At 43.3% G+C, this 23,707-nt stretch overlaps 1 protein-coding gene across 2 annotated transcripts; it reads right to left on the bottom strand.

The window, feature by feature from the left end:
- Positions 1 to 266: 266 nt before the first annotated feature.
- Positions 267 to 17,567, bottom strand: fignl2 (fidgetin like 2). 2 transcript variants are annotated; one of them, XM_040153993.1, is made up of 3 exons: positions 17,452 to 17,567; positions 15,764 to 15,904; positions 267 to 4,947 (listed from the first exon to the last, which is right to left on the bottom strand). In XM_040153993.1, the coding sequence occupies exons 2-3, from the start codon at positions 15,786 to 15,788 to the stop codon at positions 2,894 to 2,896; spliced, it is 2,079 nt and encodes a 692-aa protein (XP_040009927.1). In that variant the 5' UTR covers positions 15,789 to 15,904; positions 17,452 to 17,567; the 3' UTR covers positions 267 to 2,893. The 2 variants fall into 2 exon arrangements, with proteins under 2 accessions (XP_040009927.1, XP_040009928.1); XM_040153994.1 differs by lacking the exon at positions 15,764 to 15,904.
- Positions 17,568 to 23,707: the final 6,140 nt, after the last annotated feature.

Below are 23,707 nucleotides of genomic sequence, written 5' to 3'. Positions count from 1 at the left end.
AATCAAGGCTGATGTTGGGACAAACCTAAAACCTCATGATGTATTCTTGTGTGTTTATACATTAAAGGATTTAGCAATCAGTTTAAGTACCTGTGCTGACCTCAACACCGGGGTCAAGCCAGGCTACAGACACAGACACATAGGGTAAGCACCAGAAGCATCATGTCATTTCTGCACTCTTGTTCAATTGCAGTACCTGGAAAAACAAAGACATAACCACAGTGCAGTATTGACAAATTCTGTTTAATATTGTGTGATACTCTTCTCTTAAAATACAGTCTTTTCTGAGGTAGACCATTACAGTTCAAGAACATTATTATCATTTTTAAAACAGACATCAAAAAAGACATGAAATAAATACTTTCATGTACAATATGCCGCAAAAATGAGGTAGAAATGGTTACAGAAAATGTACAATAACCAAGAACAAAGTTACCGCGACAACCGATCAAAACGTAAAAAATAAAAGCTTGTTTTGTTGGACAAACTGTGGGGAGTAGTGGAAACAACAACAAATCAAAATGATGTAGCTATTTGTACACCTAAGTCATTGTTATTATTTAATTTCTGTAATTACATGTGAATAATCGCAGGCACTATCTAGACGGTGACGCCTGAGGCCGGGGTTGCTCTTTAATTTGTAAATGTGTTTTCAGTTTCTGAGACAGTGATCAGTATGCACAGCGGGGGTCACTCTGATTGATCTGGTTGTATGGCATGACTGAAGCCACCAGCTGCAGAGGGAAGGCTGCACTGTGATATAGGGCTGCTGGACATCAATCAGACCACTTCCATGCAAGAGGAATCGGAATAAGGGAACTGGAACGGGGCTGTTGTGGTCGGGGGGGCGGGGGTTGGGGAAAGGATACAACGGCACATGGCCACTGGGGCTCGTGGCTAGGGGGCAATCCAATCTAATGAGACTGCATTTGGGAGAGAGGAAAATAGAAAAAGAATGATGAGGGAGGGAGGGAGGGACAGAGGGAGGAAAGGGTAGTAGGAAATATTACATCACTCTGTGTATACCTCCTCAGGACCATGGCAACAGTCTAACACTAACAACCTCTGTACTTGCAGTCCAGTGACCAGGTTTTTCCAGCTTGTTAAAACAGAACTGTAGGACTGCTGGAAAAGCAGAGATTAGTCTGGATCGTCTACATGTTGGGTTCATCCACAATATGTACACTGTGTAAACTGTGAATTTTTAGACTTTGGGATTTGCTGAAAGCTACGAATAGCAACTTATTAAAATGTGTTTTTGTTTGTTGTCTTTTTGGAAGGTATTTTGTGCTCAGATGTTCACTGTTTAGTGCACATGTATGATTGTGTGTGTTATATTTACATTTTCAAATGATATTTTGCAGCTGTAAAACTATAAACAGCAGACATGCCTATACAGGATATGTAATCACTAAATAACACAGAGATCTGCAAGCAGTTTGTCCAACAAAAAAAGGAATATTTTCTGTATTCTAGCATTTTCTTGAAGACAATCATCACTCCACCATAAACTACAATAAAAATAAAAAGTAAAAGAACAGAATAGAAAATGTATTTATATATTCATATATAATAATACATGGATTTATGGCATCAAATATCCTTTGAAATACCTGAATTACATTCAATGTTACTCTTTGTAGCATATTCAAGTTTCTCTCCCGAGGTAAAAGCCCAGCTGCAGTGGGTATTACAAGACTGTTAGGTTTCTCCTCGCTCCTTTATCTCGCTCTGCGACACTCCCTACTAAGACCCTAAGATTACATACATTCTTTATTTCATTTTTCTGAGGTAAAGAAATTCTTCCTGAGCATTTCAAACAAGACTACACACTACGAAAAGAAAAGGAGTAAGTGAAATAGAAAACAGACACGCTGTAGGAGAAGCTGGCTGTGCAGGTGAGTTAAATGTTGCTCTGTAAGTGTGATTCTCAGGAAAACTGCACTCAATGAGGAATGTGAGGTCGAGAAGAAATTATAAGGAAGTCCACAACAACAATCATAAAATAATAAAGTAAGTTGTTTGTGAATTGTACCATTTTTAGTGTGAGTATAGTTAAATGAAGTATTTCTACAACCAAACATGTCGAGTGTAACTGCAAGGTTTCACTTGAACAACTGAACTTCTGGCGTAGGACAGCCGCACGGTCGGATTTAATAAATGTGATTAAATTTTTCTTTTTTTTCCCAGAAAAGTAAGGACTAACTGTTGCGTCATGTTTTGGTAGCAAGCTATCGAGTATATTAATATATATTGTGATTTTGAGGCCCAGTCTGTTTTAAGAAATATAACAGTGCTGCTGATTATGCATTTGGTTTGACATGTTTTTGGTCAAAAACTGTGGTTTTCTAAAATGTGGCTGATCCCGAGCCCTTCGTACTGAATGATTAGTAAAAATCAAATTACCAAATCAACATTAGAATAACATGGAAGTGGACTGGCAATAAATACGATCCTGAGAGTAGCAGTCAAAGGGGGTATTTTCCAAACCCTGATTATCCATAATCTTGGACCATGTCACCTAGCAACAAATAATTGATTTTGCCCTGGACCAAGGCTAATCAGGATCTCTGAGAGTATCCAAATAGCTATCTGATTCTCCCATTGGCCAAACGACTAATACACTACCCCACTCAACAAGGCCTATTCATCTTTCTTTTCTTTGGGAAAAATAAAATATTGCAGTTATTCATAGCAAAACAAAAACAGTACACCATGGCATGCTTCTGCCAGAAAATGACTTCATCAGCTCCCCGTTATTGTTGAGCTTCTCTGGCTCTTTTGGCTTCATAATCTGTAATTACAAAACAACAACAAAACATTCCCAAGGCTTGCCTTGTCAAAGCAAAGACAGGTTCGTAATGCAGTCCGAGTACAGTGACTGGCTGCTTTCTCAGTGGCTATACATCTTACTCCACTCTGTACAAGTGTCCAGTTCCTTTGTGGTGGTGTTTGGGCGCACCTTGCAGAAGGCATTCTCAAAGTCTGTGAAGGCTGGGGGTTTGGAGGATGCGGGGAGGCCATGCATGGCCCCAGTGGGGGGGGCTGCTGAGGAGAGCGCCTGCTGGCTGAGCTGCAGTAGTTCCCACACTGAAAAGCCCTCAGTGCGCTGAAGCACAGCACTCAGCTCCCTCTCGCTCAGGCTGCAGCCCTGGGGCGACAGCGCCTGCAGAAGCACTTGCCTGCGCATACCCACATCTGGCAGGCCAACGTGATATCGCTTGGCAAAGCTCCGATGAACTGAATCTTGCAACAGATCTGGCCTGCCAGTGGCACATACAAGAATCACCAGACCTGTGGTCCCTACCTGGGCTTTCTCCAGGGTGGTCAGCAGTGTCTGCCTCAGCCCGTCTTCTTCCATGGCCTCAACCTGGCTGAGCAGCACCACTGAGGGCTGCCGTGCCCCTGCCACCTGCAACAGAGACCCCAGAATGTGCTCTGCCTCAGCCTTCCCTTTAGAGGCCAGCATGGCTCCACTCAACCGGTAGAAGGAAGCCCCCAACTGTGAAGCCAAAGAACGAGTCAAAGTCGTCTTACCCCCTCCCCGGGGGCCAAACAGCAGGATGGTTCTTGGTGGCCGCACAACTGGAGTGGGCCTTAACACGGGCCACAGTAGGTCCTCCTCCAGGGCAGTCTTGACGTGGGTGAGCCCGGCCAACTCGCCCCAGCCTAGGGCCGGGCTGCAGTCTAATAACTCCCCATTGACAAGGTCCAGCAGTCTGGGATCTGGGCTCTTCATAGTCTCAACAGCTGGACCACACAGTGGGGGTCGTTTGTGGGCCTGGGAGCGGTGCTGCTGCTGCTGCTGTTGTTGGGTAAAGCCCTGCTCTGCCACACCATTCTCCCCGGTCATACCAGCTGGAGGACTGTACTCCCCTGTTGCCCCATAATGAGGAGACACCAGGGGCTGGGAGGAGGGCTTACTGGGCTTGAAGGTTTGAGGGTCTGTGCTGCTTGAACTGCTGAAGCCATTTCCCCGGCACTCTGTTTTGTCATTCACACTGTAGGGTGAGTTTCCCCCGGACTTCAAGGTGTCATAGCTATATTTCCTGTAACGAGAGCCATCCCCACCCTCATCCTTTTCTACATTCATCTCGAACGCTTTTCTTTTTAATGGCCCTCCCGATTCAGATGTCCCAAGGTTGGTGCTCTGGTAACTATAGCTGCCTCCTACCACTGTGGGTCTTGAGGGTACTGGAGTAGGGGCTGGTAGACCTGAGGGAAGGTAGCTTGCAGAGGGGTGGCTGTAGCTTGGGGCAAGGCTGGTTTGGGGAGGGTACGTGCTTGGGGGATAGTTATAGACAGGTGTGGTAGGGCTATAGCTGGGCACCAGAGTGGGGGTGGATTGGAGAGTGTGCAGGGAGGCAGGGGGAAGTGCTGCGCTGGGTTGGGGACAGTACCCTGAGGAAAGATAGGTGCCATTGTAGCTCGAAGGGTACTCGCTGGAGCCACTGCAGGAGCTGCTGCCACTGTAGCCAGAGTCTGAGAGGTTACTGTTCACCACAGACACACTGCTAACTCCTGGAGGGCCTGCGGATGTGGCTACAACCTTGGAACCTGAGAGGCTGTCATGGCCTCCTGGGGGCACCAGAGAATAGGAGGCATCAGTGCTGTGCGTCAGAGGCCAGGGCTCCAGCTCAGTCTTCTGGCCACTGAGGCCCCCAAAGGGTCCTGGCTCTGGGTAGGTGCCAACAGTAGGTGGCCGGTCATATGGTGAGTCCAGCACACCAGCGTACTTCTCAGCATAGCGCTTCAACAGATTGGAGGCTGTCAAGGCTGAGATGTCGTCATTGGCCCAGGCGTAATTGTAGGAGCTGCGGCTGCGGCCAGAGTAGAACTCCGACTTGTGGGCCGGAGAGGAGGTGGTGGAGGAGACGTCCAGGTGCTGCTCAGGCCACTGGCTGAGAGGCTGGGCATGCTCTGGGTTCCAGTGCATCTTTAACAGACCTGACAAGAAACACACAGAGAAACCATGTCATCATTTTCTTCTAATTACAATAATGTCCAAAAAATAGGGAGTTGGTGTAGGAGTGGTTATATTAAGAACCTTTGCAGAAAGTTGAGCTGTACAGCTTCCTGATCATGGTATGAATCCATTTGTGACCATAGAGTGCCCTTAATTGATTCCTTTCCTCTAACAAAGAGAATTGTTTTTTTTTTTTTCTCTCTCTCCCATTGCTTTGATTAATAAGTGAAACAATTCTCAAATCAAACAAAATCAAACTTTTAACATTCACATAAACAAAAGACATCACCCCTTGGTCCAAGATTGCCAATACATAAAAAAGTCACCTTATTTACGTATGCTGTAATATTTTGAATTTGACAAACCCTCTGTAAGACCTGAGAAACTGCAGACTCAGTATACAATCAAAATAGTTTTTTTTACCATTAAATGGGTCAAAAAAAAGAAGAATTACAGGAGTCATTGTTAGATATTGGTGTGATATTCTTTTGTTTTGTTTGAAAACATGCTTAAACTGTGATTATCAGATCTACTTCACCGTGGTTAAGAGTTAAAGGACAAGACAAACACATCAGAAACTGTTTACTTCTTATAGAGGAAAAGACAGTTAAAAACTGATAAAATACTCAGGAACATTTGGAGTGACTACATTTGTCATGGCCAGGAATGTATAACACTGTTTTAAGAAAGTTCAACGCCAAAAAAAAAAAAAAACTGTCAGTAAGCTACTGTTTTCCTCACTGTCATGTGCATAGTGACACATGGTCTCAGCCCTTTCAAGCAGCCAGTGACAAGAAATGGCCTTTCGTTTGGAAATGAATCCTTGTCATTCATGCTTGGTAGCAGAGGGGGCTCAAATTTCCCAGAGAGGGAGGAAGAGGAGGATAATGGGGAGTTGGAAGAAAAAGAGAAAGCTGCGGAAAGAAAGCGAGTGAAAGCAGATCGGTTGGTTGGATGTGTTGTTTTGCAGTGTCCCAGCTTATGTTGGAGTAGCGATAAGATCCCACTACTATTCTCTATACTGCTAGCATCTGCAGGTCTCCCAGAGGAGCTATTGTTATCTCCCTGTGCATGTTGCTCTGAATGCCTTCTCTCTCCGCCCTGCACCCCCACCTACCACCTACCACCCACCGTACACCAGAGCTCCAAAGGCCCAGTGGCCGGCTGGACAGAGGGAGGGAGAGGGGAAAGGAGGGTGTGTGTGTGTGTGTGTGTGTGTGTGTGTGTGTGTGTGTGTGTGTGTGTGTGTGTGGACAGTCGTGTAGAGAGAGTGAGAAAGAAAAAAGGAAGAAAGAAAGAAAGATGGGGGTTGGGTTTGGAATTGCAGCATAGTGTGCTATTCATCAGCACAGTCTCCAATGGAACATTGGGAAAGTGGAATGTCTGTTCCTCTGGCTGACTCCAACGCGGGCTGAGGTCTGATTGATCATGGCTGCTACGCACTGAGCACTTCGCCGAGCCAACAGGAAAGAAGCCAGCTGGGAAAAAAGATATTTTGTTCCGTGAATTGTTTTCTCTCTATGTCCCCTCATGAAAATGTTATTTTCTTACAAAACCGTTCAAGTTGCACTGAATTTTAAATGTGTCAAATGTTTAACTAACAAATTATTTTTATTATTGATTAATCTGCTGATTATTTTTTTTGATTATTGTTTTGTCTATAAAATGCCAGAAAACAATGAGAAATGCCTGTAATAATTCCCCACAGACATTTGAAGGTAAGGTCTTCAAATGTCTTGCGTTGTCTGTCCCACACCCCAAAATCAAAAGATATTCAGTTTACTATGATGTATGACAAAGAAAAGCATCAAATCCTCTCATTTGAGATGCTAGCAAAAACGAATGTTTGGCATTTTTGCTTGAAGTGATTATTATTTTATCCAAATAGTTGCTGAATAATTTTTCTGTTGATCTTATAACTGATTAATTGACTGATCATTGCAGCTCTAAACTCCTTTGCCCTCATGTAAAATGCATCTGGTAATTTTCAGTTTTTGCATGCTATTCTGTTTACCCTCCAAAGCCCATTTCTATAGTGTATCTGTATGAAAGACTACAGGTTTATGTCTGTATTAACCAAATATATCACAATATGATAGTCAGAGAATCATCTATTTCATGGAGACTAGCACCACCTCTTGCTGAGGCATTAGCTTGACATTCCACACATAGCTTCGTATTATTGAACTGCTACGATTTACCCTGAGGTGACGACTACTCCAGCTAGAAAAGGGAGGTAAAAAGGAATATGGCAAAAGCTGTCATTACTGGCCTCTCTGCCTTCCCTACAGTGGAGGCCTGATGATTCATTATTCATGGCTGTCTGTGTGTGTGGAGCCAGGCTTCTTATTGCCATTTAAATCAAATCTCAATATCCACAGCCTGTAATTCTGCTGCTGCTCTCCTGCTCTCTAGCTCCTTCCTAAACTTTGGCCTCTTTCTTTTTCCCTGCTTTCCAAAACCTCCCCATGAGTGTATTCAGATTACGCCCGTTATTTATTCAGTCAGATGAGACCAGCAGACCAGATGGCCATTGGATTATCATGTCCTTCATATTCAAATCCACTGCCTTAAGTTCCCAGTGGCCAAACCAGTTCAAGTACTTCCCTAAGCTTCAGCCAACCCACAAAGCCTCACACCCAACACAGCAAGATGTACAAGAACATTCTCACACTCTGTTCACTTGTATTTTTACAAACATGCCGAAGACATTGGCGTGTCCACACCCAGATGACCACATATTTTGTGGTCTGACTTGCAGGTCTTTGTCCAGTCTGCAGAAACCATATATGTCCTGCAGGCCCTTCCCATCTGCAGCCCAACCAGTTTGTGAGCAGCCCCAATAATGGGGCTTGTGTGTGACAGAGATGGATGAGAGCCCAGGGGAGCTCATAAAACCTGCAGCGGGGAGGGAGGGGTGGAAGGAGGGAGGGATGGAGGGAGGGGAAAGAGTGGACAGCAGGCCCCTCGTCCTCTCTAAGCGGACTGGAGCGGACATTAGAGGACTCAGTGAGGCGGGCTAACTGCTGTCCACTCCATCATCAGAGTAGCACCAATACAGAATGGACCTCTCTCAAACTACCCCCCGGACCAATGTAAAGAGCAGCTGCCAATACCTAAGAAACCAATTCACTGTTAAATCTGAGAGTAATTTCTTTTAAGAAAGTGCATTATACTAATTCTTTCTGTATGTACATAGTGAGTTAGATGAGTGAGAGGCCACCACTCACCCCTGATGAACACAGCAGGGTTGCAGTGCAGTTTAGCCCTTTCCGTGTAATTAGATCTTGCCTTCTGCTGGATTGTGGTTTTTAGAGCAGTAGCGCTCCACAATAAACTGATCAAGCTCTAATCTACACTTCTGCTTAAATCAGAGCCATCATGTAGATTAATTCACTGGGGGGACAGCAAGAAAGCTAAGATTAGAAGCAGGAAATCAGGACAATGTGGGCATGCTGTGGGTACCAGAGCAATCATTAGATTAACTTCAATATATACGTCAGTACAATCCTAGATCATAAATTATCCTACAACATAGAAACAACACAATACACCGCTTATATAATTAGTGAATTCTGTAATCCAGATGGAAGTGGCTATGTTTCAATTTGTTCTTTCAACATGATACATTTTCCAGCTCTAACATGGTGACATTTCTCTTTCCTGCCACACCCCATCAACTCTGTCTCACTCATATTAGCGGAGGATTGTGGATTAAAAAAAAAAAAAAATTATCAAGCATGGACCAGGACATCAATTTGTTTGAAAATGGAAATCTTGTCCTAATTCAATTGTCTTGGAAGCTGCTGTAGCTATTGTCACTATAAGTAAAGCTGCTCTGTGATCCAGTCACAAGGGGTTGGAAGAGTATTTAATACATTTTATCATTTATCAGTAGCATTATTAAATTGACATTATACTAAACAATATTACAGAAATTGGTTGCAGTGACCAAGTTAAGTATACGTGTACATAAGTATGTGACGAGGCTGCTTTTCTATTGACTGATGATCTCCCTTGGCTGCAGGGAGGTTGATAAGAACCTTGTGTTATGCACATGAAACCTTGCACTGTTTGTACATGTTTGTGTTCTCAGCCCCAGGAGAGACAGATGTTCCTCTGCTGACCGCCTTACTGTCTGTGCGGCCATTGTGGTGGACGGCCGTCCAGCAGACGTGCGCAGCTCGGACAATCCAGTTGGCCCTGAGACAAAGCCTGAAGGATCCTATTGTCAGGGGCCTGTCTAATTATGGAAATCTTATTAATCTATTCAGCAGCAGTCCACTGACAGCTTTTGTGTTAGCCTGGGATTTATTGAGGGACCTGTGTGAGCTGCATCCTATTGTAGGAGTGCGTGATGAAGACAGTGGCATGGCTCTCTTCAGCAGAAGCCCGCTTTACTTTGAGGAGGCCCTAAAATTAAAATTAGACCACTTATGGCTCACGGGGAGTGTGTTAGGTTTATTTGTGATTCTTGATGCGCTCAAGTGCACGAATATTAGTGTCTACAAAGTCACTGAATCTAACATTGACTGGGTGAAACCGAGTAGCTTTTGGCCCATAAAGGCTGCTAGTACTCTAGACTGTGTTGTGGTTTCCTATAAAAGAAGCATCAGTGGTTGAAGTGAAACGTTATCTTGGCAGGAAGCCCAGAGATGGAAGGCTCCAGTGCAATTTCACAGCTCCCCTGAGGTTGCTTTCCCCTTCTCCCTTCCCGGCACTTTTGTTTTTCCCTGCCCCGAGGAACAAAACGGACACGGATGCAACAAGCCTTCTGGGACAGTGTGCTATTAAACTGTGCCGATTGTGAAGAGGCTGCCTGTAAACAAAAATGCTGTGGATCAATCCAATCAGGGCTCTATTCAGGCTTGAGCTCTACTTGCAACCACTGACCAGAGAAAACACATCCACTCCATCATACACCTCCACACAGAGGCACATATTAGGTAGAGGAACGTGCCTTTAAAACCTACCTCGTTCTTTGTTCCCAGTTTGTTATAAAACATTAATATCAAGAGTTATGATGATGCAGACGTGCACATGGTTGCTTAGCTGGTCAACTTCACATTTACAAGATATACTATATAAAAAAAGTAAGTATTTCCTAAAGAGTTACGAAATTCTCCTGAAAGTCATCAAAGAAATTTAGCTGCAAAATAACAAGTTGAACAAGTTAAAGCTAAAACTTTCTCTCCGCTCCAAATTAAACAGTTGACCCGGTGGCTTCCACGGTGCAAACGTCATTCTGTCTATTCAACAAGGAGTTAAAATATGTTGAAAAAATTACCAACATTTTACTTAAACGATTTACTTAATGCCGAAAAACGAAATTCTTTCAATGCTTCAAAACAAAAAGCTGTAAAGAGGGAAGTGTGAAATTGTTTTGAGAATGCTGCTCCGGCTGTTGTGGCAGTATGCCAGGAATTCAATTTAGACAACATCTCAGAAACAGACACTTTACAGAAAAAAAGCTTGAAATGAATGCACCTATGATACGAAGGCAAATTACAGGCAGAAAGTGGAGAGAAGGGCAGAGTGTGACAGACACTATATTTTTGCTGATAAATCACAAACTTGATGCACTGATGAGTGCATACGTTTTTTATATATTCAGCAAGCGCAAGCTGATCAATGAATTACTGGATGAAACTCTTGCTTGCTGGACATCAATATGTAGAAGAAATGATCTCTTTCTTCAGGAGTCTTTTAAAGCGCCTGTTCATTTTAGACAAACATTACCAATTAACTGCTTTAAACAAGAATTGTTAGTTGAGTTGAGTTTGGTGTGGAAAGCAAGAAGGAACTGAGAATCTGTTATTTATCATAGTTTGTTATCTTGATTTGTTGTTCACTCTTGAAGCCCATTAAGTCCTCTGTTCTCAAGTTCACTGTGATTTATGGCAGTAATATCAAGCAGGACATTCTCACTAGGCTGCGGCCGTCCTACCGCTGCATACTACCTGGCCTGTCATAAAAACACCAATCTGAGAGGCCGTCCACATTTCACAGCCTGGCAGGTGGAGACAGTGGAAAATTGTCCTTAGACGTTCTCTCACTTTGGTATGAAATACAAATTTTATCAGCTCCTGCACAGTTTGTACCAACATTCTGAAAAATTATGATGAATTCTTCACATACCGTGTATTGTGGATTATGTATGTTGTACTATCCTCATGTTACACAATGTCAAGCTACGTTGTGCAGTATTAACCCAAAGACGCTGAGTAGCCCCTGTTATAGTGTGGGATATTGCCAAAAAGCTGTTAAAGGAAGTGAGAGGTCAGTCCTTGAGACCCTTCCCAAACTGCCTTAAGACAGGGATAATGCGCACACCAGACAACAGGGATCATAATTTATCAGCCATGCATAATTGGGCATTGCTAGGGAAAATTATTATAAATCTATGCGTTAGTCACAGGGTTGCTATCAATCAAAAGAAACACAATCCCACACTCCCACTCTGCCTGTCGTTCCCTCTGGCTCATCTGCTCCCTCTTTCATGGCCTAAAAAGACGTAATAACAGAAGAGTGCGGGAGCTCTCGTGGGGAGTTTTCACACCTGCTGCCCAGAGCACGAGCAGACGCAGCTCTTTTCAAACACGCCTCGCCAGTTGAATCCCAGGAGGAAGAAGCCCATCTCCTGCAGTGGCATTGAGGGATGTCCTGTGTGTGTGTGTGTGTGTGTGTGTGTGTGTATTTCTCTCTCTTTCCCTATCTCTGTACCTTCCTCTTTCTGCGGATAGAGCTATCTGTACACCATGCATCAGAATGACAGTTTGACTTACTCTATTTTTTGTTTCATCCCCCTTTGGGAATATTTCAGGCCAGCTGTCAGAATAGTTTTTGTCAGCGTGTGCAACTAATATGGTTGTATTAGAAGAGAAGGACATTATGACAACACCGTACTGTGTATTTTGAAGAATAATAAAATGACACCCCCCTTGTCTGCAATAAGTTAGGATAAATGACCATTATTATACAAAACCAATCGATAAACAGAACAAAACACGCCTCTACGTAATAAAATCTCCATTTCATTAGCAGGGAACAAATACTCACATTGTCATTAAAAGTTTCTGTTTTGCAGAGGGGATGGAGAGGAGCAGGAGCCAAACTACTTGATGGCATTTTTTAAACATTGATTAATTGACAAACGTGTTTAGAATTGCTAATGACAGTGCAGCAAAAAGCAAGTTCCCATCTGAGTGCGTGCTCATTTTACAGCCCTTCTCTCAGCACTCCCTAAAACTAGAAAGCCTCTAGAATAATTGCTGGATGCGTCACTTCATGCTCGTAATTTTAGAAACAACTCCCCCATCCCCCGTGCCTCCTAATGCACGTCCACAAATGGCGGAAGCCCCCCCCCCCTTCAAGAAAAACAGGGTTCCTATTTTCTGTGACTGCAGGCTGGCTTTAGGTCATTGTGTCCACTAATATATCAAAGAACAGCTGTCCTAAGGCTCTGTGATGACCAATCACCCCTTCCATCTGTCTCACTCGCCCAATCTCTGCTCTATCTTGCCCTATTCAACTCTATCTTTTCCTTGCAATCTCCTTCTTTCCCCGTTTCTCTGCTTCTCCACCTCCCTTATTCCCCCCATTCCCAGTGATCATGTTGTATTCCTGTCTATCTGTCCAAATCCCCTGGCCCCTCTGTGCTCCCAGCTTATACTCTCAGCACATGGACAGCTCTGGGATTTGTTGTTTTCGGTTAGTAGAAACACAAATTAGAGAAAGCTCGATATATTCAACAGCCGCAGTCCCCGCTATGGCAGTGCATTTTATGATCACTGCACTACAAACACCTAGTGGCATAACAATTTTGGTATGTTATTTCTCAAGTGTAATCATTTACTAATTAGCTGTACTGGTGTGAAAGACTTTGATTCTCATTGTCGAGCTCTGAATTCTGCTGCTTCAGGAATTCCGGTAAGTGTTGCCATCCAAATGAGCCTCACCACCCTGCTTCTTAATTGGGCCCTTAACAGGAGCGGAGGTCTCCTTAATGAGCTGATGAACCCTCGGAGAGTCAGAGCAGAGGGCCAGTGGACTCCAAGGGCCCTGGGTCCCTAACCTTCTTTTCTTGTGGACACAGAGGCATGAAAACACACACCCACACACACACACACACACACACACACACACACACACACACACACACACACACACACACACACATACACACAACCACACACACACAGGGGGCTAATTAGAGCCCATTCACACCCTACACTAATGATCCTGGCTCTTATTCACACACACTTTAGCAGGCTGTGTGTTTATTCAAGGGCCTCACAGGCCCCTCCACTGCACCACTCATACCACTCTGCTGACAAGAGGGATAGACGCTGGCATGGCCCTCCAACCTGCTTCTTCAGGGGCCAGGATGAGATCTATTCCTTCTTTTTTCTATACAAACTACTCAACGACTTAGCAGAGTCATTCACAAAGACGCTTATACAAAACATAAAAACAGAGCCAGAGAGAGAAAAGAGAGGGAGAGGGGTCAGTCAGAGGAGAGCTATAAAAACTGCCAGATCTGGACTCTTGTGTGTAGTTGCCCTGTGTGTGTGTCTGTGTGTATGTGTGCTGTTTTAAAAGAAAAGGTATCGCTACACCAGCGGGGGCCCCCAGCAACAAGAATTAGGGCACTCCTGGGTTGGCGGCCTGGGACTGATTTAAGAGTGTGTTTGAAGTGCAGATTACAGATTCTTTGCACCAAATCCCTCCAGGAGTATCCATGGCCCCTGGAATCTCTCTCAGGTTTCTTCTCAGGTCCAGCCGTGGTTGCTCGCCCCAGCTTGAAGTCCTCTGGACGGGCCGGAGACGAGGACCAAGGCCGGACACGCCGAGGAAGAATGAGACACACACTGGCAGAATGTGGGATCTAAATCATTGAAACTGGATATGTTAGAGCAGCCCTGATAACAAAGAATGAAGTGTGTTGACGGGCGTACCTGTCCCAACTGTGAGTCACCATGTCTGCATTCATACACTGGAACCCGTCCATATGCAGGGGTAAAAATGCCTACAGCAGGAGTCAGAAATAGGGTTGGGATGTTGGAATGCTCGACATTCCCACAAAGGGAATTTCAACATGGAGGTGAGAGTCTTCACATGTCCTGCACATATGCAAAGTCCCTCACAGTCAGATTTTTGCTCAGCAGAATCATGACTACAGTCTTTAACTAGAAGACGGTGAGCTGCAGTGTCACCAGTGAGCACAAGGGTGTGTTTGTGTGTCACTGGTCTGAGAGTAAACAGAGTGACTACCTAACACTGCTGTGTGCGCTCATACGATATCTCTGTCTACATCCACTCACAATAGCAGGCTGTTCTGAAACGATCTGAACCCCGCAGAAGCGCTGCAGAACAGAGCCACTCTGTACATAAAAAACCATGGAGCTGTTGGACAGAGCAGATGAAAACCAGCTTTGTGCGTCCTGATCATAAAAGCTAATCACACACAAAGGCTGGTACATAATGTACTGGAAGATTCCCATGAAGGACCAGCAGTGTGCCGGCTCTGAAGGCATGCTAACTATGCCACCAGCAGTTTGTGACATTCTTGGATTTGCTGTCCTCCGCAGCAGCATTGAGTGTATTCAGGCAGTATGGACTAGCAGGGTGCAGGGAGCTGATGGAACAACCAGTTAAACAAGCGTTTGTGAGAAGCAACTCAAGCATGCATGCTCTTGAAAAATAACAGTCTATCAGTGTTATTTGAGCAGCTCGGCCTAATTGGATTTGTAGCCATAAACATAATTTAATGGGGAAAAAAAACACAACATGTTCTGGGAGAAGTGACATTAAATCTATCAAGATCCACTTGCGAGAGTACATATTTCATAACAACACATTAGGTCAGCTACTGGCAACAGTTTTAAATTCCATTCATCTGATGAGTGGTTGAATAATACCTTTGGCTATTTCAAGGGGGAAATTTACAAAAAGCAAACCAAGTGCAATGGTTACTGTCAAACATCCACTCGAGATGCTTTAGTCAAGCTGTTTTGTCAAGTTTGAATTTACACACCCACACACTTGCCTTACACTGCCTCTGTATCCCTTTGTTTTTCAAATCCAAAGTTTTTACCATCAATTATGAAGTAATACTTCCTAAATTAACCATTCTGTTTAATTTCCCTCTTTTCTTGTAACTGTCATGCAGATAATGCTCCTTTGAAGCAAGTTAAAAGGCTTGGAAAAAAGGGCTCTTGAGGCCAAGGCCACAGAGGTAGCCCCATGCTGGCCGGCAAACAATAATGTTTTGGAGAGCCAGAGGACTGGACTCGAAGGGTACGGGGGGGGGGGTACTGGACACATCAGTTATTAGGGCAGCACTGAAGGGAGAAAAGAGAGAGAAGGGCAAAAAGGAGGGAGAGCAGGAGGCAGTGTGGTGCTAAGTCCTGAGCTGTATTGGTAAAACGACACTGGCAGAACTGAGGGGTATCTGCTGCTTAAACCATCAGCCCTCCAGCCTCCCTCTGTCCCTCTTCCTTCCCCCATCTGTGTCTTCTGCCTGATCACGAAAAATTCAGACAGAGCCACTGCCCAGAGTTTTGCATTTCCACAGCGCACGTCAAAGTAATTAGATGGATTTCTGCACTGAGGCATGCACTTTTTCACTGTTACCTGTGCATTATCCCTTCTGTTTGCAAACTACAGAACACAGTGTCCACTCCTGCTTATTTTTGGAGTGGGGGCTCATTGATTCAGGCAAAGTCCAACGTCAAGCGGTGCTGTTTGGTGTGACATGCAGCAGGGTAGATAGAAAGAAGGGTATAGTGTACTCACTATAGGGGACAATAGGACTCAGCATTCTGTGGAGCTGGTCTCAGTAAGGAGGAATGCTGTTTTGTGAATGCCAGCTAAGGTTAGCATCCGTCCGGCTGTAGTCCATCACTGGCATGAGCTCGCACTGACAACAGAACAGCCCTGAGAGAGAGAGAGAGAGTTACATGCTGCTGCACAATGTCTGGACAAACACTCACTTGTCAACCGACCGATCACACAGGCTCAGGCGGCAACAGAACCCTACACACACATGCACACAAACACACACCAGAATTCACCCAGAATATGATAGAATTACTGACCAACCTGAGAATGCTATCACTGTAACAAAAGCAGAGTTCATGCAAAAACGCACATTCACTCACTCTTCCAAACTGACACACAAGGGTATTCATAATAGGCAGGCATTAAGCTGATTGTGAAGTTGTGTCCACCCTCTAAAGAGGGCTTTCTAAATCTGCCCCACAAAAAGACTCATGCATACCATTGCTCTGTGCACTGAGCCAATGAAGTATGCGCTCTTAGGAGACCAAACACTTTTGGAGCTGCATAAGCAAAATTCAGAGGTAAAAAAATGTTTCCTTTAATGACAGGGTTTCACTTTTTACGCTATCTAAAAAAATTATAATGTGTGTGGTATGAAAAAAAATGAACTCGTGCTTTTCAAAAATGTAGAAAATGAATTAATTCAACTTACTATGCTTGTCTATTTTCAAAAATAAGGCAAAATAATCTTTAGTCTGGTTTGGGTTGAAAATGTCACATTTTAATCAAGCACAGATTAAAGGCAGTATAATCCTCTCCAGTTTCTAGTGTTTTATTTTGATATAAAAGGCCTCACTGAGCAAACCTGGGAGATTAAAACAACCATTTGAAATTTTTGTTTTTTCATAGCAGCCATTTGTGTTATTTCTCTATTCTGTGGACATCAAAGTGCAATTTTGATCTGCATTGATGCTAAATTGCTATAAAAAGTATAGTGTAAAAACAACAGACAAATAACTGAAAGTGTCTTCCAGTTTTTTAAAATCTGTGAAAACATTTTATCCACAAATACACATATATATTTTTCTGTAAATAAACAGTCCAGTCCAATTAAGCAAAGATGAGGCTATTACAGCTACTAAAGAATGAAATAAAACATCACATAATCTCAAATATATCAAACAATTTTGAGACACCAGTATTTTACCTAATGCAACTCTCTGACATCTACTGCTTTTGTATATTGTTGAAGTAGTAACAGAGACTTTCTTGGCATGTGTAAAAACAAACAGCAAGGCAGTTACGAATGTACATTCACTCATGTACCATCCATACGGAGGAGAAATTACGCAATGACCACACGGTCTCATGTCTCCCTGGACACCACAGGCTTCACGGACCACACCGCTTCCGACCATGACCCCCTTTGCTCTATCTGACAGTCAACTTTTAACACTCAGCCCAGAATAACTACTACACTACAGCAGCAAACCACAGCTTCCACTTAAAACAAACACTGTTCTGTCCTTGCACAGTTCAGGGCAAAGTGAGGAGGTTTGCTTTGCTCAGGGAAATGTCTCATGGTCAGTGGCCAAAGAGGAAAGAGGAAATTTGCTACAACACACTGAAATCAAACAGCAGGGAGAGCAGCGAGCTATGACAGCAGATCAACAAAGAGATGCAGAGAAGACATGCAGCCTTACCTATTCATGCCTGCATGTCCTCCATCAGATCTGAAAGCACTAGGATAATCCTTGGAGTAGATCAGACCTGTGTGTGTGCACTGCTATGCTTTTTTTCCACATATGGGACACAACTCCACTGTCTGTCTGTCTCTGTCTCTCCCTCTCTCTCTCTCTCTCTCTCTCTCTCTCTCTCTCTCTCTCTCCCCGGCCAGTGACAACAGAGTGAGCGCTCAGCTCCCCTCCCCCATGGATCCCCCATCCCCCTCTCCTTCCCCTCCTTCTCTCTCTTTATGCTAAAAGTATTTAAGTGGGGAGAGAGAGTGAGAGAATGAGGGGAGGGCAGCAGAGAGGGTGGGGGACTGACCAATCCTGCTCTGAAGGAGAGAGAGGGCGATCACACTGAAGCTTGGACACAGAGGACAGTGGAGAAAGAGGCCTTTCGGTCGGAGGGAAATGACCCCAGCAAGTTTGGTTTGCCCCGAGAGGATTAAGAAAGAGCTGAAGCAGGAGTGGTCAGATTGTGCTGAAAACACTCTTGAATAATCTCTTGATTCTCCTCTGACTGACTAAAACAGATGATGACCAAGTTACTTGAAATGTAAACAATAACTCATTATTCATTACTTATTAAAAGGCAATTACATTACTTTACTATCTGCTCAAAAGCAGAAACAATGTTACATTACCGGTTAAATAAACCTTTTGTTACTCAGCTCAGCTCTGTCAAAGCCGACACACCCACATGTCACATCTTCTGTATGTAACACATTTAGAAAGGGAAAACAAGGACAATGTGTTCAGCAAGCAGACAGGCTACGGGTTGGAGGTATTTACTGATTAACAGCTAGCTCCACCCCTGATCACTGCAATCCAGAAATCTAGCCCTAACACAGCCCTGATCCAGGACTGTCATACTACATATGACGGTCCAGAATGGTCTCCCAGAACCCAGACGTAGGTCAGACGTAGGCTCATAAAATTCATTACAGGAAGAACGCTGAAATACAAACTCAACCAGAGTAGGCAATCTTCTCAACAAATTATAATGTTGAAAAAAAAAAATAGCATCAGCCTGGTGCAAAGTAATAACAAAAGTCATACCAAACCATGTAAAATCAAGGATGCCGCAGGATTTCTTCCTCATCTCTAACTGAGTGCTGCTCAGCAACAGTGTGCTCACTGCTGCCATTGGTGGAGGGAAGATATGTAAAGGAGATCACCTTTTTATTCAGTACTATTGTTGTAGTGTACATTCTGGCCACTTTTTGTAGCACAAAGTGCACCAAAGTCCCCTAGCAAGGATATATTCTGCACTATTTTTTATTTTAAATGGTCTGTCTTGCCTTTCTTGGAAGAGACTTATCTTGGTTGTGATAATTTGTGGGGTTTTTTTGTGTGTGTGTGTTTGTTTGCTTTTTACTTTACACCTGCCTGGCACTGATTTTTTCTTATTTAAAGCCTTTTTTCCATATTCTTCCCATAATGAATATTATAACTGAAATTCTGGGCTAGACCTTACAGCAGAGTCACTGGGTTCATGGGTGGCATGATAGTCTTAAACATATAGGAATGCCCTCTTTAATACCAGAGCAGCCTATTACTCATCAAACCATCAACCAGTCTCTTAGACCACATCCCTTCTAGGCTGCTTAAGGCAGTTTAACCCTTAGTTAGCACCTCTTTACTAGATATAATCAATATGTCGTTATTAACAGGCTATGTAGCATCAGTCCTTTAAAACAGCTGTAATTAAACCTCTTTTTAAAAAGGCTATTCTTGATCCAGATGTTTTAACCAACTACAGACCCGTATCTAACCTTCCCTTTCTCTAAGATCCTTGAGAAAGCTGTCGCCAACCAGTTGTGTGAGTTTTTAAATGATAATAGTTTACTTGAGGATTTTCTGTCAGGATTTAGAGCCCATCATAGCACAGAGACAGCACTGGTGAAAGTTACAAATGACCTTATGATTGCATCGGACAAAGGACTTGTACTTATCTTGTTAGAGTTTAGTGCTGCATTTGATACCATTGATCATCATATCCTATTACAGAGATTGGAACATTTAATTCACATTATAGGAACCGCTCTAAACTGGCTTAAGTCCTATTTATCAGATAAAATAAATCTTACATGTATTCAAAAGCTTGTCCCACAAGGTTCTGTGCTTGGACCAGTTCTATTCACCTTATATATGCTTCCTTTAGGCAATATTATTAGGAAACATCCCATAAACTTCCATTGTTATGCAGATGAAACCCAATTGTAATTGTCATGAAACCAATCAGTTAGCTAAACTTCAAGCATGCCTTAAGGACATAAAGACCTGGATGACCATCAACTTTCTGCTGTTAAACTCAGAGAAAACTGAAGTTATTCTGCTTGGCTCCCAACACCTCAGAAACACCTTATCTAGTGATAAAGTTACTCTAGATGGCATTGCCCTGGCCTCCAGCACCACCGTTAAGAATCTCAGAGTTCTCTTTGATCAGGAAATGTCCTTTAACTCCCACATAACACAAACTTCAAGGATTGCCTTTTTTCACCTATGTAACATTGCAAAAATCAGGCACATCCCTTCTCAAAAAGGTACAGAAAAACTAGTCCATGCTTTTGTTACCTCTAGGCTGGATTATTGCAATTCCTTATTATCAGGGTGTCCGAACAAATCTTTAAATACTCTCCAGATGATCCAGAATGCTGCAGCACAAGTACTGACAGGAACTAGGAAAAGAGATCACATTTCTCCTGTGTTAGCTTCTCTGCATTTGGTTCCTTGTAAAATCCAGAATAGAATTTAAATCAGGCTTGGCATGAACCAGCCCCTTGTTATGCTGCTATAGGCCTAGACTGCCAGGGGACTTCCCATGATGCAACAAGCTCCTCTGTCCCGCTCTTCCTCTCCATTTGTATGCATTCATATCCCATCAATGCTCGTTACTAACTTGACTTCTTCTCTCTCCCGTAGTTTTGTGCTTTCTCATCCGTCTTGTTTCTCTTTCTGTCACTTTCTGCAGGTATTTCTGCCCCTGGTGCTGCGGAGTCTGGACCTGTGACTGCAAACCACCGACTGCCTCCGTGATCCTGCTCAACACCCACTGTTTCAATTATTATGATTATCATTACTATTATTATATTTAGTTTTATTAGTATTATTTACTCTATTATTATAATTATTAGTTTTATTATTAGTCTCATTATTTTTATACATCTTTATGTGGTAGCTGTATTGTGCTATGCCCCCCCCCCTCTCAACCCGACAGGTCGAGGCAGATGGCCACCAACCATGAGCCAGGTTCAGTTCAAGGTTTCTACCTGTTAAAAGGGAGTTTTTCCTTGCCGCTGTAAACAAGTGCTCGCTCACCTGGGAATGTAGGTCTCTGTAAATATAACTATAAAGAGTACGGTCTAGACCTGCTCTATATGAAAAGTTCCCTGAGATAACCCCTGTTATGATTTGGCGCTATATAAATAAAATTGAGTTGAATTTAATTGAATACTTTCCCTAAAACAAAAAAGAAAGGGATTCCTGTCAGATAAGAAGACAAAACCTGCAAACAAGACAACCTTGAAGGTGTATTCTTCCTTTTTTGGTAGAAGCTGGTCATGTCCTTTCGCCACCAGCCCAGTCTGTCTACTGAATAAACATAGATGGAACTGATCAACCTCCCATCCACCTTCTGGCACGACAGCAAACAAGCCAATCCCCCAAAAGTGTTGAAGACTGGAATTTGTAGCTGCTATTAACTTCAAGCTTTAATCCCTTACACTAACTAAAAAAGTTATCACATCACTGCGATGCTGATGATGACAACAGTAAATACCATGAAAATAATAAAAGAAGGATTGTAAAATTTGTATAACATGTTTTCTCTTCTTAGCTGATTAGTTTTTTAGCATTCACTGTAAAACTTTTCTAAGAGATCAACATCCAAAAACTAAACCTGAAATAGTTCTAGTAAACACTATAATAAATAATGTTAAATATATTTGATGTGTTTATGATCCAATATTTGTGTCACTCAAAAATGTTTCAGTGCTCCATCTATCTCACTGTCAGGTGCTGTTCCAGTTTCATTTATTTGCTCTTCACACACAGCTGTCAGGCTGTTTTTAGCGCCACACTGAGGGCCACATGGTCCAGTCATCTCCTCCTGTTACACGGAGCCGGTGCTCCAGTCGAGCTTCCCTGCTGTGCTGCCCCACAACCTACAGGATACAACACACACTCACATAGTCCACAACAAAAATTCATACAGAAGTGAGCGCATAGAGTGAGCGGACCAGCTGAAAATAGAGAGGGACATTGTGATCATATGTTTGGTGTCTGCGGCAAGCCATGCACTTCATCATGTGATAGTATTATGGAAAGTGTTTAGTCAGGAGGCCTACTGACATACAATGAATCATCCTGTACTGTAGCTATGATAGTTGATGTGATGTAGTGTGATGTTGTCTAGTGTTACAACTTTCTCACATTTATCATTAAAGGATCATTGTGGTTTTTAACAACTTGGGTCTTCTCTTTATAGTTTTGGTCCTCATTCTTATCAGAAGTATTAACATTGTAATCAGCAACTTTTTTTGCTGAGAGCTGGGAATGCAGCAACGTCTCTAAAAAGAAGTCTCTCGGGATAAAACAAAACATGAGCAGATCATCAGACAGATAAATAAACCCCCCATGTTAGTCAAACTTTGGAGAGAAAATTAAAGCAAATTTTCCATTATAAACATCCACCAATTAACCGACCAATTTCCTGGTTCAGCTTTGAGCTACCTTGATGTAGGTTGCACGCACGCGGTTTGATGCTGGCTTGTTTTCAGCCTCAATCTGATGACCTGACCGCTAATGTTTCTTGCCCTGTCTGACTTTCTTGTATCAATGCTGGCATGTTCTGCGGGTTTAAGCGATCACTGTCATGAGTACAATGTCATAACGGATAAAAATAATGACCCAAACTACAAAAACAAGACCAAAGTTGTAATAGACTGTAACTACCCTTCAAACACATTACTTCTGAGAATCCTCTTTTGTAAGACATGTGGGTTGAGCTATTTTAGAAGATGCCCCAGTGGTCAGTGACATGGCTCAAATTGGAATGTAGGGCAATAAAACCATTGGCGGAAACACTGTAACTCATTAGAGTGGTTACAAAACTTATTACACCAAGTGAGTCCCAGTTCAGAACCACAATTAGACTCCTTAATGTTTTCCCTAATATGGGATCCTCAATAGATTTGCTAATGGTGTCTCTGTGGGGGGGTTAGGTGAGGGTACGGTTGAGTAGGGATGCTGAAAGCAGACAACTCTAGCACTCTCTCTATCACTCTATTGCCTTATTAGTGCTGAGGCAGCAGTGTGTGGACACGGGCAGCATGCTGAGCCCAGCACTACTGAAGCACAAAGACTTCAGGGCCCCGGGACACGAGATGAGTCAAAAACTGAAAAAAATAAGACTGAAAGAGAGTTTGAATGAGAAAGAGACAGAGCAGGTATGTGTGCACAGACTACTTCCTGTGCCACATGAGCTAGTTTGACAGGTGTCAGTCTCGAACATCCCGTCCCCCATTCTCTGACTCGCATTAACATATATCTGTACACTTGTGACAGCCCAGGCTCCCAAAATGCACAGAGGCCATTCAGTCCAGTGGACACTTGGGGACATGGGTTACTGTCAGGACTGGGAGGTTGCATAGGTGCCTGGTGGTTGGAGGTTAATGGAGAGATATAAGAGGCAGACAAAAGAGCCGTGGCAGGCTAAAAAAATTACTCCTGAATGGACAGAGGCTACAGGTCAACACGCTAGTGTTTGACCTCATACTCCGGGCCATGTCAACTCAACACCTCCATTCAGCCGGTTGTTCGCCCAGCGATGAACTGTGTTAATGTGTCAGCTGGTTTCATCAAGAGAAACTGATGAATCAGGCTTATATTTAATGTGGTTGGATGAAAATCTGCATGCAACACAGCCGCACAGGGTGATTAGCTAAGCAAGATATCATGCTTAACAGCTATATGTACTTGGAGATATGGAGCCAAAGCTGCAGTTCTGCTATGAACGTACAGTAGAATAGACCTCCTGCACTCACACACCCAACATCTAAAAACTTTCATGGGCAAAGCTACTTTTAAATCACGATGGCCAGTGCAAAGTGCCAGATCATACTGTATGTGTGCCCAAGCAGTGTGGTGGGTGTCGTGATTAATATGTTTTCAGCCAGACACATCAAATGCGTCACACAACTTGAAAAACTGGAAATACAAAGCCCAAAGT

The sequence above is a fragment of the Xiphias gladius genome, chromosome 18 (genome assembly GCF_016859285.1).
Source record: "Xiphias gladius isolate SHS-SW01 ecotype Sanya breed wild chromosome 18, ASM1685928v1, whole genome shotgun sequence".
Lineage (NCBI taxonomy): Eukaryota > Metazoa > Chordata > Actinopteri > Istiophoriformes > Xiphiidae > Xiphias > Xiphias gladius.
The sequence above is the reverse complement of the archived record's forward strand: the minus strand, read 5'-3'. Positions and strand labels throughout refer to the sequence as shown.